General features: G+C 42.6%; 3 protein-coding genes across 5 annotated transcripts; 1 reads left to right on the top strand and 2 right to left on the bottom strand.

Annotated features, from left to right (window-relative positions):
* Positions 1 to 1964: 1964 nt before the first annotated feature.
* On the top strand, positions 1965 to 6801 carry ccnb1ip1 (cyclin B1 interacting protein 1; the record flags this gene model as incomplete). The annotated part of the gene is made up of 4 exons (XM_083789519.1): positions 1965 to 2267; positions 2487 to 2633; positions 4006 to 4174; positions 6635 to 6801. 4 exons carry the CDS (start codon positions 1965 to 1967, stop codon positions 6799 to 6801), a joined length of 786 nt encoding a protein of 261 aa, XP_083645645.1.
* A 1421-nt stretch (positions 6802 to 8222) lies between these two features.
* Positions 8223 to 9839, bottom strand: LOC310875206 (DNA-directed RNA polymerase III subunit RPC3-like; the record flags this gene model as incomplete). Its single annotated transcript, XM_083788353.1, has 1 exon — positions 8223 to 9839. The coding sequence occupies one exon, from the start codon at positions 9837 to 9839 to the stop codon at positions 8223 to 8225; it is 1617 nt and encodes a 538-aa protein (XP_083644479.1).
* Positions 9840 to 10482: 643 nt separating this feature from the next.
* ttc5 (tetratricopeptide repeat domain 5) lies at positions 10483 to 18383 on the bottom strand. 3 transcript variants are annotated; one of them, XM_083789220.1, is made up of 10 exons: positions 18145 to 18383; positions 17896 to 18004; positions 16532 to 16664; positions 16194 to 16405; positions 15043 to 15193; positions 14855 to 14946; positions 14527 to 14730; positions 13442 to 13656; positions 12629 to 12773; positions 10483 to 11690 (listed from the first exon to the last, which is right to left on the bottom strand). In XM_083789220.1, exons 2-10 carry the CDS (start codon positions 17956 to 17958, stop codon positions 11571 to 11573), a joined length of 1335 nt encoding a protein of 444 aa, XP_083645346.1. In that variant the 5' UTR covers positions 17959 to 18004; positions 18145 to 18383; the 3' UTR covers positions 10483 to 11570. The 3 variants fall into 3 exon arrangements, with proteins under 3 accessions (XP_083645346.1, XP_083645345.1, XP_083645347.1); XM_083789219.1 differs by having other exon boundaries at positions 18149 to 18383; XM_083789221.1 differs by having other exon boundaries at positions 18155 to 18383.
* Positions 18384 to 18433: the final 50 nt, after the last annotated feature.

Below are 18433 nucleotides of genomic sequence, written 5' to 3'. Positions count from 1 at the left end.
TTTCTTTAGCTTCACACTACCACTCTGGAACCATAAACTTCCAATAGCCTAAAATGTGACAGTATTGTCAAACCCATATGTTTTTGTTTATGTTGTTGTCCTATGCGTAATTTAGGTTCCACTTAACTTGATGTTACTTACCTAACAGGTGTGTGCTTAATTGTTTATATATATATATATATATATATATATATATATATATATATATATATATATATATATATATATATATATATATATATATATATATATATATATATAGTTGAAGTTGAAGTCCATCGATTTATTAGGCTAGACCTGTAGCTTAATAACCACCTGATCACACTGTAGGGCAGGCCTTTGCCAGTGAACATTAGCCAACAGTAGCCTTCACAACTCCACTGAGATTATTTGAATGCTTTGATTTATATAGTGCTAATTATCCACGGACTGTGGTGAGTGAGGGCACACAGTCATTCCACATGCATGCATGCATGCATGTATTTCATGTATTCTACTCCCCCCCCCCCCCCTTCCACTGCATGGAGCTCTATTTAAAAGGCAGAGAATAGATGGGAATCTGCGACAATGGCGTGCTGGACACAGTTGAGTGAGCATCTCCCCTCTCTCAATATGAACCCCCGGATCCACTGCTGCACAGCACAATGCCCCTCTTTCACCCCCAGCCTTTACTCCTGTACCACGTGGATAAATGGATAAAAGGGCGAGAGGGAGGGAGGCAAAGGGGAGGGAAAGACCATATTTAAGTAGGTGTCTCACATTATATGTCCACTCAAAGCCCGTATGAGAAAACAGGAGCCCTTATTTTATTTGAAGGGAATAATGGCCATACCCCGAGGGCGAAATCTCTAACTCAATTCAACCTTATTAGAGAACGACACCTGGACATAATGTTATGGTAAATGGTGTTAAAACAGAGTCGAATTCCAGGAAGTTTTAGAACATGTCCCCTTTGAAAGAGAGCAATATTAAGTGACACTCTGTTAGCTTTAATAGTTTCATTATATTCCACGGTACAGCTCCTGTTATTAATGAACTAATGTGATTTAAAAAAACGCACTCGCGTTTACTCAAATCTGTCCGCGCCGCGGCCTATACATTGAGCATTTGAGCTATATAAATAACGTGTTAGCAGCACTGCTAGCAGCAGCCGGCAGCAACTGGTCAAGTACTAAGCAAGCAGTAGTATGTAAGTATTTATACAAACATCTGATAACTTCCTATCATGATGAAAGGTAAGTTATTATCCCAATGTATGACCAAATTTGCGTGTGACGCTGACGTTAGCTGCAGTGCTAACCTTATCCAAATGAGGGCAGCAAAACGTAGCGTTTAAGCTTTTATCAACTACAAACATCAACATACTACGAAACGAAACTAGTTTTAATGCCATAGTTTGATTTCTCACATTATTATTTATAGGGTAATAATTCATAGAACTTTTGGTTTTTGAAACAAAGAAATAATTATGTTTTTTGGTTGGTTGGTTGGTTGATAATAATGAATAATCTACTTTATTAACAGTTTTGCAAATAGTACAGTACAGTAGGCTACAATAGCATTCTAAAAGGATAACACAAAAGCCCGGGCTTGTTTTCACAGTTTGCTGTTTTGACTATAGACTATATGGCCTTTATTACTTCAAGATACATATAGTCATAAGCACATTTGTTCCTAATAGAAATTTCAGCCTTTCTCATCATGGAAAGTTATAAGCATGCAAAAATAACAATTGTTCTTGACTTTGCATCATTCTTGTCTGAAATGACCAAACCTGTTACTGATAGGCAGCTTTCTGAACTGTCCACAGCCGTCCTCTGAGACATAGGGAGAGTAGAGATAAATGGCGCTATCTTATAATGAGCATGAAGACCAATGATATGTATTTTAACAATTCCAGTAAGTCATTTTTTTTGCCATGGCATTTATCAGGGCAGTTATTTACTGAAATTCTTTGTGCAGATATGGCCATGTCTCTCTGCGATGAAACACTACTCTGCAACTTCCCCAAGTGCCGGGCCAAGTTGTATGGCTTTGCCTGGGTGACAGCGTGCTCCCATGTCTTCTGCGACCAGCACGGATCCGGCGAGCTCAGCCGGTCCCCTGCCATCTGCCCTGCATGTTCCTCTGCCCTCTCTGGGAAATTTGACATTGTCAGGACAGAGTTGTCACCCTCTGAAGAGTACAAGGCAATGGTGCTGGCAGGTCTGCGGCCAGAAATAGTTCTGGATATAAGTGCCCGGGCTCTGGCCTTCTGGAGCTATCAGGTCCAATTTGCATTTATTTTGTGTAATTTGCTGTACTAATTCTGCAAGTAATGTTTTCAATTTGAAAGAGATTAATCAGAAATCACATTAAATTCAACGACAAAATAAGAATGAATCCACGTCCTTTACAGGGCGTTTTGGTAGCTCTGGTGTAATGTTACTTATGCTGGTCTTTCAGTGAGGTGTTCACTCATACCTTTTTCCTTCCATGTTCCACAGGTTCACCAGGAGCGTATGTATCAAGAGTACAGTCTCTCACGGGCCGAAACTCAGGTGAAGCAAATGCAGAAGGTCTTGACCCAGCAGAACCAGAGCAGAGAACTGGAGCTCAATGCCGTTAAGGGGGAAGTCGCTTCATTGAAGAAGGTAGACAAATCGTTCTCGGGATCTGTAAATCCCAAGGGGGTTTATTTTAAACATTTGAAGTGAAATAAAACAACCTCAAAATCCATTAAAATGGGATCTCTACAAGACCATGCATGATAAAGGAATTGTGCTAAGTGAATTAACACAATTCCTTTATCACACACAGTATTGTAGAGATCCTATTGTTACTGACAGGTAACATCAAAAGCCACTTTTATACAGAGATGCCGCAGTGGTGCCATAAACCATAACATAGAGCTGTCATTATGCCGGACTTGGCTTTTTACACAGAACCAAACAAATCCACCCCTTGTGTGTTTTTACAAGGCATTCTAGCAATCTGAAATCAGAAACGTGCACAACAGTGTCAGCATCTACTGTTACACTGTGCTGTTTGACAGCTGTTGGTAGATCCTATACATTTACAACTATACCTTACACAGAACACTTTATAACATAATTTAACTCTCGCTTGCTCGATCTCTCAATCTCCCTCCCCTCTTTCACATATACGCAGCGCACACACAACTTGAGATGACAGCTGTCTGTAGAATTTATACATACAGTAGCCTACAGATATTTTTAACAGAAAAACAACTATAATATTGATGTATCTTTATTTATTTAGACATGGCCTAATTATTTAGGGCAGTGGTTTTAAAACATTTTCATATCATATATGTATTTGTCCATGGAACTGCCTGAGCTTAGTAGATTGGCTATATTCAAATATCCAATGTATATAGGGTTAAGGTGGTTAAGCTGATTGTTATGCTATATTAACTCATTTTGCTGGGGACAACGAACACCCTCAAGGAGCCCTGGGGCTTGCCGTGTGTATGATAACCACTGATTTTGCAAGGCACAACAATGCCCCTCCATTCTGTGCCCTTGGCTTACCTTTTATACACAACAGCAAGGTGGCATTTGGGGGAAACATTCCAACCTTGAACAGGCTGTGTAAAGGGGCATAAGAGATTCATAATAATTGGCCTAATCTAACATAACGGAGATGGCAGCAATATAATGTTAGCCTGGTTAACCCCCCCCCCCCCTTGAAATCACAGAATCAAATCAGGGGGAGTGATTAACCAGACTAATATAATGTACCATCTCTACTTTGGTTTGATTACATGTATTATATTTATATTCTATGAAGTGCTTCGCTTTTTAAGAATTGAAATTGCAGTGTTGGGGCCAATTTCTACTTTGTGGCACATTGTAGTATTATTTACGATTTTTGTTGAGTGACAATTGTGCAGCCAAGTACAAGTTAAAGATTCATGTAGACACATGTTACACTCCTCTGTTTCCATTTGACAAATGCATTTCTTCTTGCTCTGGCTACTTGTGTCTCACCATAACTACTCAGATGATGGAGGACTACAAGAGGAAGTACAGCGAGGTGTCGGAGAGACTGATGGAGAGAAACAGGGCGTATCAGAAACTCCAGGGGCTCTATGACTCTCTGAGACTACGCAGCATGGTTGGGGTGGGGGAAAGAGAGCCACCACCACCTCCAAAAGAGCAGTTTAACACTGGTGAGCAGGCAGGGTGCTTTAGCCTGACGTCTACTGTTGTATAGTATGAGACTACATTGAGTTAACTTATATGGAACATTGGTCAGGTCACCAATCTTTCCGTTGACAGAACAGACTAGTTATGATTTCACAGAAAAAGATTACTCGGTAATGGTATATATACATGTCTTTGATCTATCTACCTACTGAGATTAACCGACACATTATCAGCAGGAATGTGTGTAAAGAATAACGTATAGCACAAAGAATGCCCGAACAGTCACAAGTTACCGACTTTGTGCTCTACAGCCGGTCTAGTATACTATAAATACCCATTGGTGTGACGAGTGTGAATCAGAGGCTACATGCGAATTCCTATTTCCTACACAGGTTGTGCTTATAACCACGCCCCCGGGAAAGTTAAATTTACTGAGGTTAAGGTTAGGATTAGGGCTTAGGGTTAAGTTTAGGTGTAGTTTTACTGAGGTTAAGGTTAGCAGCTAAGATCAGGTGTCACGTCCTGGTTTTTAACAATGAAGCTTAGAGAAGGAAGTGTCATGGTCATGTGCGCCATGACACTTTCATGGGAGCCAAATCTCGCACCGGAAGTTACATGAATACAAAGCAGTGAATGGAGCAAGCTTGACCAGCTCATAACAAACATTATTTATGAACCATTGAGACCTGTGGCATATAATCGGTTCAGGCATATAAAAGAAGACATATCACAGTTTGTTTTCTAATCACTAGCTTTTCGATGTGCATAGTAGCCTACATAATTTTATTTGAGGATTTAAATAGCAGCCGGTATTGTTTCTGTTCCGGGGGTATCGCGAGATTTGGCTACCAGACAGGAAGCGGTGGACAGTCTCGCGATACTTGGCAGTTGGCACGTTCAGAAACGTACTTTTTGCTCTTTAGATACCTCTATAAAATTACACAGTGTACACATCAAAAAGCAACACAGCAGACAATAATGTATTATATGTCTGTCATGCCTGTCTGATCTGTCATTCAGAAATAGTGTTGATCTGGTCACTGAGCTCTCATTGACTCCAGTGCATTCTGCCGAACTTCCGGGTGCAGTATGGCTCCCATCATCCCATGGTGCGACGAATCTGCCACCTGGAATTGCGTGATAGCGTTGGTTACCTTATCTCCGTTTCATATACCTTGGTTTTTAAACAGCTGGTGGATGGAAAATTAAGCTTCTACGTGGCTGCAACTTGCAGCATGGGCGGTTGATATCATTGATGATATGCACACGGCAAAAAAGAATCTGCAAGGAATTTATTGACAGAAAGGAGCTCAGTGTCTACAGTGGAGTTTTATTAAACAAACACATTGCAGATATATAGAAAGAGGATAATTTAAGCTTTCCGTACAGCTGCAATGTTTGTGAGTTTGACGTTATTTAATAGATAGGACTTTTCTGTTTGGATGAATGGGCTGTCTATGGGAAGTTGCACCTAGTTAGCACCTTGCTGGCAAGATGGCAGCCGTGTGTGCATATCGTCAATTGGAAGCTCTTAGCTGCATCTTGCATCTTCATGACTCGACTGTCTGGGAGTACCCATTGAGTGACAGAATCGGTATGGTGACTACTTAAACCATGGCTAAAGTATGTGTGCAATAGTATAATAAATGACCAAAACATTCATTATTATATATACATAGTGTTTAGAAATTAGAATGATCTGCATCAAATGAAATGCATAAAATCTTTTTATTATTATTATATGGCCATATTATTGTCTCCACCAGGCCGTAGCACTCCGTCCGTGTGTGTGGTGTGTGCATGTGTCCGTCCGTCCATCCGTCTTTTACCAGCGAATCTCTGGCACCATTAACCCGGTCGATGCCAAATGTTGCACACAGTGTGCCCCAAATTTCCAGAACGGCCTGTTATAGCACCACCAGGAGTCAGAGTTTTGTAAAACACATTTTTTGATATTACTCCTCCAGATTCTGTCCAAAAATAGTTACACAGTATCTCTATAGTCATGTGTTCAAGACGGATCTGTCCGATATTTCATATTCCATCCTAATTGGCTAACATTGGCTTTCAAAGTTTGCATTTGAACAAAAAGCCTCAGTGCAATTTACTTGAAATCTTTCACAGATTTTCCTACTAGGCTGAGGAATAATCCCACCCTTTTCACATTGGCCTGTTATAGCGCCACCAACTGGTGGGTTTTTGGAACAACATGCCTCAAATCATCCAATTGCGTAAAAATAAATGCCACCCTTTTCACATTGGCCTATTATAGTGCCACCAGGAGGCCACAACCTGACCTGCCCTGGTGGAGACCTGTGCCCCACGGGGTACTTTATCTAGTTGGGCTTGTTTTTCGAGGAAAGATTTGGTGTATTTCTCTCGCAACAGTTGGCTTGTTTTTGGAGGTGGGTTGTCTTATTTCTCTCGCGAGAGTTGGCAACACTGGTTGACAGACATCTTTCTAACTCCCATGTCTCTCCCAGGGTTTGTCCAGCAGGCGTCTCCCCAGGCAAGCCCCCAGTTCCTGTCCATAGGCCCCCAAGGTGCGAGCAAACGATTTTCTTGCCTGGACCCAGATGCAAACAAGACCTTCTTCCAGTTCAGTTCACCTCCCAGACACAGAGGACATCCCTTCCAGAAGAAGCACTGAGTGAGCCCGAGATTCATTGGCTACTAGGCTTTGATAGGGAAAATCACGCAATATTAGTTCATTATATGCAACAGCTATTTTTGTTTGTAGTGTTGAAATGGTCTAGATTTGGCATACATTTTATGTAAGTGGAAATTAATAAAAATGTTTTGCAATTAATTGTGAATATTCTCATTCCATTAAGGATGGATAAAGGAGGTCTGATTATTTTCTTTCCTTTTTTTTAAGTCATACTCTTACTCAAAAACATTTCAAGCAAATACGGTACTACATTTTACTGTAGGACTGTAGTAACAAACCAAACACCAAATCACCTTAATGAAAGGGCAACAGTTAATCTTAAATGGTGGAAGAAAAACAAATTGGCGTTCTCATAAACAATACATATGTTGTATTAATGGGGTGCATACTTTAGACTAGTCATTGGTTAGACATAAGGTTGGTGAGGGGTGTGTTAAAACGACCGGATTAAGGTTGGTGAGGGGTGCATTGAAACGACCGGATTAAGGTTGGTGAGGGGTGCGTTAAGGGTTGGGAGAGGGTTAAGGTCATATTTAACTGTAGAAATGCCTAATGTCAGCACTGCACCACCACAGCTGGTTTTGAATCTCATTTACAATGTACATTCATAGACCAATATTACACAAATTACAAGTACAGTCAACACAGTATGTAAACTAGAAACCTCCTCCACATTTTCAGAACTCCTATAAATGACAGAAATGGGTGTCTGTCTGTCCCGGGCTTAACTTGGGCACCGTCTGACTGATCAACTTCAAACATGTCATGTGTGTCACCAATGACTCAGGGATGGCGACTGGGAATTTGATCCCAAGCAATTGTCCGGAATAAAAAGAAAAACCCATAGGCTTGACTGGCAGAGCTTTGCCACTGCACCAGTAATGGTAGCATTTACAACATAATCCAAAAATCCACCTGTTGGTGGTGCTATAACAGGCCAATGTGAAAAGGGTGGGATATATTCCTCAGCATAGTAGGAAAGTCTGTGAAATTGCACGCTGCGTTCATGATTTGAGGCTTTTTGTTCAAAACGGGCCAATCCTGCAATCTTAGCCAATTAGGATGGAATATGAAATATTGGACAGATCCATCTTGAACACATGACTATAGAGATACTGTGTAACGATTTGTGGAATCTTTTGACAGAATCTGGAGGAGTAATATAAAAAAATGTGTTTTACAAAAGTTGGCCTCCTGGTGGCGCTATAACAGGCCGTTCTGGAAAACGTTCCGGACGGACGGACGCACAGTACAAAAGTACAAAGTACAAAACATACTCTCTCCCCATGCCTTCGGCCTGGTGGAGAGTCTGACGGGCTGGGAGTTGTATACTATGTTTTTCGTGTGTTGTGTTGCTGTGGAGTCATTGTTGTGTACTTGTTGCTGTTGTGTGTTGTCTCTCAGTGTGCAGCAGTAGTTGTAGAGTTGATGTAGGACTCCAGTAGGAAAATGGTTTCAGCTACCTGGTTTTCTGTTGAATCCAACGTATTAATGTGATGTCTCAGATGTCTCAGAGCTTCCAGATGTTGTGCCGGTTGCGTGATCATTTCCTTCACCTGCTGCAGCTCTTCATCGTCCGCCCCAATGGCCTGCAGAGATGCCAGGATGGCCTCGTTTCGCCGAGACTTCTCCAGCAGGCGCTTGTTCTCTTCGGTTTCAAACAGGCGTCGACCTATGAGGCTGGCCGTCGTCTTGTAACAGTGCTGCAGCAGCATCCTGGCAGTAGACAGCTGGTTAACGGTGTACAGGTAGAAGGTTCGAGAGGGGTTGTGTTCTGGAGTCTTGGAAATCTCCTGCAGTTGGACAAGGTTTTCAGCCAGCAGCGTGTACAACATGTCTTTGGCCTCCTTCGCCGCAATCATCGCAATGTCTTCCACCTGCTTCTGCTCCAGGTGACGTTTCTGTAGCAAAAGGCGGAATATTCGCGCAGATCTGGAACCAAACCTCTCCTGTACAACTGACTCCAGCGTTGCTCTGGCCAGGTTGGCCAGTGCTCTGTGAAGGTTGATGACGTACATTCCTCCTCCACTGTCACCTGACTTCCCCACAAACTCCATGGGGTCGTCCACCAGCAGCGAGAGGTACTCGTCCAGGACGTGTCTGCTGATGCCGCAGTTTGACGGCAGGGAACGGAAGATCTGATTAGTTGAGAGATCCTGTGTACAGATGGCGGTGGGCGGGGTGGTGACTGCGCTCATTGTCAACATGGTTCCGACGATCTCACCACTCGGCTGGTCCAACTTGCTGGCCACAGCGCTGATGATAGCCTGATCTCTGAAGTGAAGATGGAAGCGCTCAAAGTTCACCTGCCAGTAGATTCCCTCATCTCCATGAGTCTCGGTCTCCACCCTGGCCTTCTTGCCGTTCCTCTGCTCATCTCCGTCAACGCTGGACCGCCGGCGTTTACCCCGACCGATCAGCCCAACGGTGGGCACCTTGTAGCAGTCGGGGAAGCTCTCTGGGGCGGCTGGATCGGTGCTCCACCAGAGGTCCACCAGAGGTGCTCCACCAGAGGTGGCTGGAGAGCTGGAGGAGCCACTGGAGGCCGACACCGGAGGGCAGCGCTGCAGAAAATGTGCATCCACCAGCTTGGAGAAAGAACTCTTCCCCTCCTCCATGTCGAGCGAGAGGTCATTCGCCACCGTCTTCACGGTGCTGCTCATTGTCATATGGCCTCTCAGCAGCAGCTCCTCTATGATCCGCTTCGCCGTGTCGCCGCACAGGGTCTTGGCTGTGTAGATGTAGCGGGGGTAGTGGGGTATTCGGAGGACGCGCTCGCCTACAGCCTGGTACTTCACTGGACCCTTGCAGCCCGTGCTTAATCTGCACATGCCGTGCTGCATCAGCACGCAGAGGGACTTCTTCAGCAGGTCCAGAGGGGTTTCGGTCGTCTCATGAACAATGGTCCGGAGGCTCTGTGCGCCGCTCCGAAGCAGGCGAGTGCCCACCTTCTCCACCACCTCCCCAAAGTGCTCCCGGAGAAGCAAGCCACACAGCCGCACCTCCTCGGCCGTCATCTTCTTCACGTATTTAATACGTGAAGACTGTTCAACAGCACGTGTAATAAACGTTTAGGATATTTTAATGGCCATTTTACATTTTTGATACCTTGAAAACCGTATACGTCTTTAACCCATACCTGATGTGGATACAATTTTTGTCAATGACAACAGTGACAAACTTAAACAAACCGCTATGTCACTATGACTCAGCCATAACCATATAAGGAGTTCCCAATGCAGCTACACGCCAATATGGAGTGTTGTTTAAACTTAATGTGTCGTCATGGCATCAGGCCAAACAAATCAGTCAGCTCCACATGTCTCAGATCTCATTCAGAGATCTCCATATACAGTATGGGCATGAAAGGGACAAGGACTATCTGGTTGTCCAGAGACACTTTTATACAGTATATGCCCATATATGCTCATGACTCATAAGTCATAAGTCATGTGCATATATGGGACAGACCAACTATATATTCTATAAATACAGATATATACACACAAAAGAAAAAAGGTCTAATCAACACAATTTAACACCACAGATAAATTCTATTCACTCCATATCCACTCGTATATTAAAATCAAAAGATTGACGAGATAACTGAGCCAATGGTCAGAGAATAGGCACTAACAACTTCTTGATCCAGAACTATTTATTATTCATGTTTTAAGTACATAGCTTTTCTAGGAACGGCAGCTTAGCTTTGAGTGGAAGGTGGGATATGCCCATCTCTCGTGATGAATTTGTTCAGTAGGGCAGAAACAGATAGTCAAAAAGCAAAACAAACTTTAGTGCTATGAAGCTCAAATATAAGGAAATTTGAGAATGGTGGTGTGTGAAACAATGAAAAGTGGTTTAAATGTGTTATTTTGACAACAAAATTGTTAGTTACAGTACAGACACATTTGTGATTTTTCTGGAAAATATGGACATAGGACACTTCCAGTGGAATCCGATTTTCCGTTTTGAGCCGTGCTTTCTTTGTCTACGTCAAATGCTCATCAAATTAATTGTCAATAAATACAACTCAAATCTGTGTGGTCTTCACTAGTTAAATGTTCTTCTATATTCTAATATACAGTATGTAGTTTGTTAGATTTGAGGCTGTATGGTTTGGGCATAATTTCTATAAAATAGAGATCACCTTCCTCTATTTTATACTGTATATTATTATTTATTAAATGCAAAATGTCATTCATTAAAGGATGGATAAAGGAGGGGTGGGGCTTTGTATTTAAGTACGTTTCTGACCACGGTCGTGGAATTACTAAAAAAACATGTCAGGAAATACAGTTCTACATTTTGCTGTGCTATATTTAACAACAAACCAAACGTGTTTAAATTCTTTGCAGATGTTGGAATGATGGAAGATGGAATGTGTCTTAGAACTTTGGCCAGTTAATGTAGTATCACTATCAGGGTACTGTAACTTGTCCTGTAAAATGTACAGTATACTTGTCTAAGCATGTCTAACAAATCCATACAAATCCATTTAAGTTTTTTTCATAATATTTGACTCAGTCTGACAAACCAGACAGGTTGTTCATAAAAAAAAAAAAAGAAATCTCCCTCGCAGGACAACTAAATACAAAAAGTGAAACGTATTTAAAATATATACAGTTTTCTAAACAATACAGCTAAAGTCTATTTACAAACTCCAACACAAGAAACAGGCACAAACAGATTGCTTTCTTCATGCTTCTCACTTTCATACACCTCCATCCCGTTGTTCTTCACTCCACTTATTCTCTGTGGGGTTTATAGCTGACTGAAACGGCAATCTGGCTCTGGACGTTCTGTCTCTTGCCATTGACTATGAGGAGCAGAGGGGAATCCACTCGTATGCTCCTAAAATCAAAAGACTGAGGATGAAAGAGAAAGAAATGTCAGGAGTGTATCCAGTTTCTTGGTCCAAAAACTACATTAGAAGTCTCAGAAATGTGTTTTTCCTTTGAACATAACTTAAGGTCGCTTTCACACCTCTACTTCGGTACTCGATGCGAATGGGTGGAGAAGTTGCATCATTCTTGTATATTTAATGTGCTGCGTTTGTCTTCACACTGGCTGTGTAAACCGCACCAAAGAAACTTAGCAGGGAACGTTATCAATGTGTTCAATTCATAAACTACACAGTGAAAGGTACAGTAATAGTTGGGACTTGGGACGTAAAGTGAGGGTAACAGATGCAGAGTATCTGAACGTTGTGTGTGCTTTTGGGCACCTGGCATAAGGCCGAGGCACAACACAGACGGGAGCGCAAAATGATCCAAAGTTTACAATCTGCACTCCCAGAGTCCCATTGATGATCCGATCACCATATAAAATTATTATGCATATGCCGATGTTAGCTATACAATTTATAGATCATGCTTCATTTCCTTTATTTGATTCGGATTGCATTCACACCTGCAGTGAATCGAAGTGAAACCTCTGTTCTTTGGCGAAGTAGAATGCGGTTGTTTAATCCGCATTGGAGTTCGAATGAGCCTGCCAAACGAAGCACACTTTCCGACAATACGCTGCAGGATTTGTTGTAATCGCAGTATAACATTCTGGTGTGAATGCGACCTTTCTTAGGGGAAACACATATTCTGTATTGGCATCAAATTGTCTGTAAGTGGTGAAAACTGGAACATACTTTGAAATGAACAGGTATAGAAGGAAAAAAACTATCAATTGCACAGACCACCGTAGTTTTCAATAAAGAAGTGTTTTAATCACCCGCTGTGATTCATTTATCAACAATGACCACCTAGCCATTCATTATATAATGAATAAGAGGTATGTTATACCCACTGACCTTATCATTATGCGTTACACTGTGTCGTTTGACCTGGGGTTCAGGAATGACTACGGTGTCTCCTATTACTACACCCCAGCTGTCAGCTGTGTTGTATACCATCACCACTATGCACGTCTCCTCACTGTCCACCATGCCAAATGTGCTGGAATCGGAAAGAGAAATGTCACTTTTAGCACACAATTATTAGTCGATATTAGACATTTGCACAAGATCACGTTTGCAACAGCGCCTTTGCTTGAGAAAACAGTTGCTCAACCATCCTTTACAAAGATTGAAGCAAATGCTAGCAATAATGACAATCAAACTAAGAATGAACCCCCCCTAATATGTTTTGTCGGTTTTTTCATATTACATAACACAACCCAATTGTACTCATCCACACAGTCCTTCTACTTCTAATAAATAAACTACTCTGGGAGCTACAGAACGGTCTTCATTTTCCCTGTACGTATCATTTTGTTCAGCACCTGTAGAATCTTTTTTTAGAGATGTGCGTACTTCCCTTCGGACTCTATTACTCATCCGCACTTGCAAACATATAATAAAAAATAAATCATAAGAATAGATAATTTTACTTTTAAATGAGTTTAACTCATTTTGACCTGAGATCAGATTCTAAAAATGTCTTCTACATCCTGACAGTTTTCTGAAAAAGCTATGTTTCTATATCAGTAGTTCTTCGATTTTTCAAAAATAGCAGACTGACCTACAAGCTCGTAGCGCGCCACTCGGTGGCGCGCTATGAGCTTGTAGATCTGCCATTTTTCAATAGCTATAGCATAATGCTAACACCAAAATGGTTTAACTCACAATGCCATGCGTCCCTCAGGGACCAGACTGAACACCACCTTGCCTAGGGTGGCTACTCCGGCGTTGTGGCCCGGTGTGAGAGAGGACAGGGTCTGTGGCTCCAGGCTCCCCACGCGACCTGTAGGGCTCCGGAACTGAGGAGAGGAGCAGGGCCCCAGGGCGGACGTGTTGAGGTTTGCGAGCATCGTTCGCAACCGGCGAGCCTTCACCTTCCCCTGGAGAAAACGGATGGATGAAAACGTTAAATCGATGTTGAACTTTGGGTTGTACAGCTACCTGGGAATGAATATGGACGCTCTGTTGAGTGAGGAACAGGAGGTAGTAACCAGGACTCACTTTTTTTTTTAAATGTCTACTTTCTAACTTATTTACAAAAAGTGTGATTTTGATCCCTGCTTATTGTCAGTATCATCAGCCCAAAAAAAGGGTCTTTCTTTTTTTCAATGCGCTAGACATCTGGGAGAAGGATCGCCAAGGCGACGGCGTCTGTCACACAAAGTTCTGAGACTTCAGACTCAAACTTGGCATGTGTTTCATATGACGAGACGTGCAGAGCCGATTGTCAATTGAGACGGACCAATGTTTTCCAAGAATGGAATAATCTTGTTATATCCGTTAGCCTGCAGAACTTCTCGGTGTATTCGGGAGATTGTATACATCGGCGTCCCTGATTAACCAACCCAAACTGTTGACGTCATGGACAGGTGGAGCATCACGTCACACTTGTACCACTAAGCCAGTAAAATTCTCTGATTGACGGCCATCTTGCTCTCACGTCATATTTGCGGGTTGTGGGGAAATTCCACCCTGGGTGGGACTTTAAGTATGACTTAAGAGTGCAACATGGCCGCCATGTGAATTTTGTCAATTGGCTATCCCGAGTTCCCGACCCATCGGCTTAACTGATTGACCGAGCTTCGCATAATATTTGTGAATATCCCAACATGTATGGACCAAAATAGGTTGGTGCCTCCATGGTATTTATAAAGACATATCTTTTCAAATTTTACTGATGGATGGCTTTTGTTAAAAATGTAAATCATGGCCTTATCTGACGCTATTAACATGAGCCTGTCCTGTCATACCTTGTTCCCTAAGAGTTCTGTGACTTTCACCAGATACTCCAGCAGTTGCTTCTCTCTCTCCGGAGGCTCGTCCCAGCCAGGATCGAGGGCGGCGGCCCGGCTGTACCCGCCCAGCGCCGACCCAAACATCTCTTCATATTGGAACAGATTGGCTCGGTTGAAATGTAGGTCTGAGAAAAACTTGGCGGTCTTGTCCACTTTCTCCTAAGAAGGCCAAAGTGTAAAAAGTTTTTAACTTCTTTTTTTTTTTTAATCCGACTTCCAATTAGAGAGCATTAGTCTATGAGTTAAGTATCTTCGATGGTGTGTAACTGGTATGTGTACTCACAGACTGTGCGTAGGCGTTTAGGGCTTGATGGGACATCTGTGAATTCTGTCCACTGGAAAAGAATAGTGACAAGTAGGCATTCCCCAGGATGTCTGTAACAAAAAGACAAAACAGTTGTAATGACAAAACATCATCTTATACAAATTTGTGTCAATATGGATTATGGAATCCCCCTCTTGTCTACTCACACCAGGAGTTCCCATCCATTACATCTAGCTGAACGGCCTGCCGGGCCATGTCCACGCTTTCCATCACACGCTTTGCCTGTTCATTACTGTCCCCTGCTGGAAGCTGCCTCAGCAACATAGACAGGCTGCGAAGGGACACCTTGTTCTTACTCTGCAGAACAGGGAGACATGGAGATTGACAAAGACCGCTGGGGCGAAAGATTAGACCATATGTGATATATCAGCAGAGAAAGACAAGAAGAGACAATAAGACCGTGAAATTGAGCTACATCAAATTTGATCACAGAGACCACAGGGAGTGCAGTGCGTCGGTGGCATACACCGGTGTCCAGAAACACCACAAAAGGCTCTGGTCAGGCTCTGCCAGTGGACCTAATGAGCCCAAGTCCCCTCACCTGTGCAATTTCCAGCCTTTGCCAATTGATTGCCATAGCAAACCCACACCTGCCAATTGATTACTTTACGAGTCCACTTTTCAGGCAGTTTGCACTCTTCAGGCACAGGCAGATACAGAGATCTCCATATACAGTATGGGCACAGACAGATAGTTAAAACGGGTGCTATGAGCCTATGACGGGTATTATTAGGTTCCCAACTTAAGTTGCATCGTTCTCAAGTAGGCCGGTGGCCGACAGGCACGTACAGGTCTAGTGCAGTGCCACTAAATCCACCAGAAATAGACCATTATGTACGAGAGGGCACGGGCAGGGTAATTGGACAATTATTGTTATGATTTATGACCGTCATCCGCCAGTTAATTCATGTGGTGACTGGTGAATTACTCTCATCTGCATAAGCATTGATGATACCCTTGATACTATGACCATCAACTACTTTATCAGATGAACTGACATCTGTGCACAATGATATGTGCATATGCATTATGCATGTTCAATTCCGATTCATTTTCTTCTCGTCCTTCTCTTATATCTGTTGGTCACATCATGTGTCCAATACTGTATATATTCTCTATGTGTGTATGAACTTCAGAACTTGCTGTCTGATATGGTCTGGTGTCATCTTGTTTTGCACACGCGCGACTCAACTGAACCATCACTCGTCACCCTTAGTTAGAGGGAGTCTCTTTAAGGACCACATGGTTGTGACGACGGCACGTGTCGTATGCAAGTATGAATCCAACTTTGCGTTACCTTTTGCAGGGCTCCCGTGAAGCAGTTTTTGGCGGCGATTAGGTCTCCTCTTTTCCAGTACTGTTCTCCCAGGGTGTTCCAGCCTTCCACCAAGCCGGGCTCCAGTTTCACTGCCTTAGAAAGGCACTCCTCTGCGACGGCACTAGAGTCCGGAGATATGTTTAAACACCTCCCCTTTTGGAGCAGGAACTCTGCTTTGTTTTTAAAGGATTCTGGAGAAAAAGAGGACAAATCACAAAATGGATGTCGTCAGAAAAATGCATCAGGTGTGTTTGGCAAGATGGCATGATCACTGATCATTTTCTCGAAAAACACATTTATTTCTCTTCATTTCCCACCTTCGCCCTCTTCTAGCTTCTTTAGTGTCCTCTCCATCTCCTCTGCAACGTCAGTCTTTTTCTTCCCAGCATCCTCAACACTGTGAGTCTCAAAATAATTATCTCTAAAAGTATACAGCTCGTCCACAAGCTCCTAAAACAGGAGGAAAGAGAAGGGTAGATGAAGGTATACTGTGAGCAACCGAGAGATTCATAAGAAGGTCAAAGGCGGGTCTAGGTTCATCAATTAAATGCATTTATTGCCACCAAACACAAGTAAAAACATTAACCATTCTATCTTAACCTCTGCTGTGTAGCATGTTCCCGTCATAAAAATAAGTAGCCCCTTTCGGGACCCTACGTAAAACTTTTTTGATATTTTGTTGAGTTTTACGTTGGGTCCCTGCTCGCTACTGTACTTTCGTATGGAAATTCCTATTTGCGGAAATGGAGATTCTCTCTAAAATAGGACCCGCGGCATGTGACGCCATTATTTTCCTTGAGTTATTCTGAATTCGGTAACTTTAAGTAGCTATACATCCAGCTGCGAATATCTCCTGTGGCGCGGAAGCCGTTAAGTATTTTTAATCTTTGTTTGACCGATTTGGTCGCTTTATTTCTTCTTGTTTGTTTACCGTTTATTGTACCGCCTCCCGGTGTGCGGTTGGCTTGTGAGGCTACGTCCCTGCCTCTGATCTGCTGTGTCATAGCTATAGCGCCACTAGCTAGCCAGATAGGCGGTACAATGAGGTGTCAATAAACAAGGAAGGAAAAGAAGAATCCAAGCTTCCAAATCGGGCAAACATATATTAAAAATACTTAACGGCTTCCGCGCCACAGGAGATATTCGCAAAGGTATGTATGTGTACTTATACTTTACATATTCAGAAAGCCTCATACTGAAGAATATCGTCAAACAGCGCGGAGAGGCGTTTTAACATGTAAACATGAGCCAGTAAATGTTTTAATCAGGTGGCATGGACGACGTGGAACAGGACCCAATGCACTGGGTCGAACAAATGTCAGAAACTTCAGTAGCATTTGGGTTCTGCTTGGAGGGCTAAAAAATAAGTGACTCTAGCTGAACTGAGGTGGATGTTGTTCACAACTTCACATGAATGATGCATCAAGGCAAATTGACATCGACATGACTCAGCCAACTATGATGAACCAGATCCACATTAATTAGTTACACAACAAATGTGTGTCAGCATAACGGCAAAAGCATGGTCGACTAATATGACAGGTATTTGACAGGCATTGTTGTTGTTATAGCAACCATCACTGATCACGGACATGATAGCATCTAGCAAGCCATTCAAGTGGCGATGCATAAGAGAGATAATGCGGTCATATAAGTTCACTGCTTGTGTAATTAATATTACCTTCAGAATTTGTAATTCATCTTTGTCTTTTTCTGGCTCCTCTGTCTTTTCCACCTCCGCCATCTTTCGAGTGTTCAAGCGTTGATAAAGAGCAACAACACGTCAACACCTGGAATGAACAACAAAATGAACTTGTTCACGAGAGCAAGCCGGGGCTCGATCTAGTGTGTTTCCTGGCTATACCATTTCAACCATTTCTTGCAAATAAAAATACAAATCAACACAACTGAACTGTTGCGAAATTATTACCTACACTAACGTTAGCACAAATTTGGAGAGTGCTGATGGATGGAGTGAACGGAAGTTGGAAGTAAAATACTTCAGTAAAATACGTCCCCGTCTTGAACAATGGTTCCCAACTTCCCCTAATGATTTATTTCCCCCGAGAGAAGCCTTTCTTGAAATGTCTCTGTATATTTGTGCATAAATATGAAGCCCATAATAGTGATAACATCATGTGATCACCGTGTATTGATATTCGTGGTTTCTCAGAGAACTACTCCTTTTAGCCCGGAACGCTTTTAACAATCACAATGCT

Source organism: Protomyctophum parallelum (assembly GCF_964188405.1).
Source record: "Protomyctophum parallelum genome assembly, chromosome: 18".
NCBI classification, from domain to species: Eukaryota; Metazoa; Chordata; class Actinopteri; order Myctophiformes; family Myctophidae; genus Protomyctophum; species Protomyctophum parallelum.
This window is presented reverse-complemented; position numbering and strand designations above follow the sequence as displayed.

Bases quoted from the DNA above. Each gene is read 5' to 3' on its own strand.
- ttc5 (XM_083789220.1), bottom strand. From the start codon at position 17,958: ATGGCGGAGGTGGAAAAGACAGAGGAGCCAGAAAAAGACAAAGATGAA. The intron at 16,406-16,531 runs GTGGGAAATGAA...CTTTTTCTCCAG, and splicing joins GAAGCTAGAAGAGGGCGAAG to AATCCTTTAAAAACAAAGCA. The intron at 15,194-16,193 runs GTAACGCAAAGT...CCTGTTCTGCAG, and splicing joins TCACGGGAGCCCTGCAAAAG to AGTAAGAACAAGGTGTCCCT.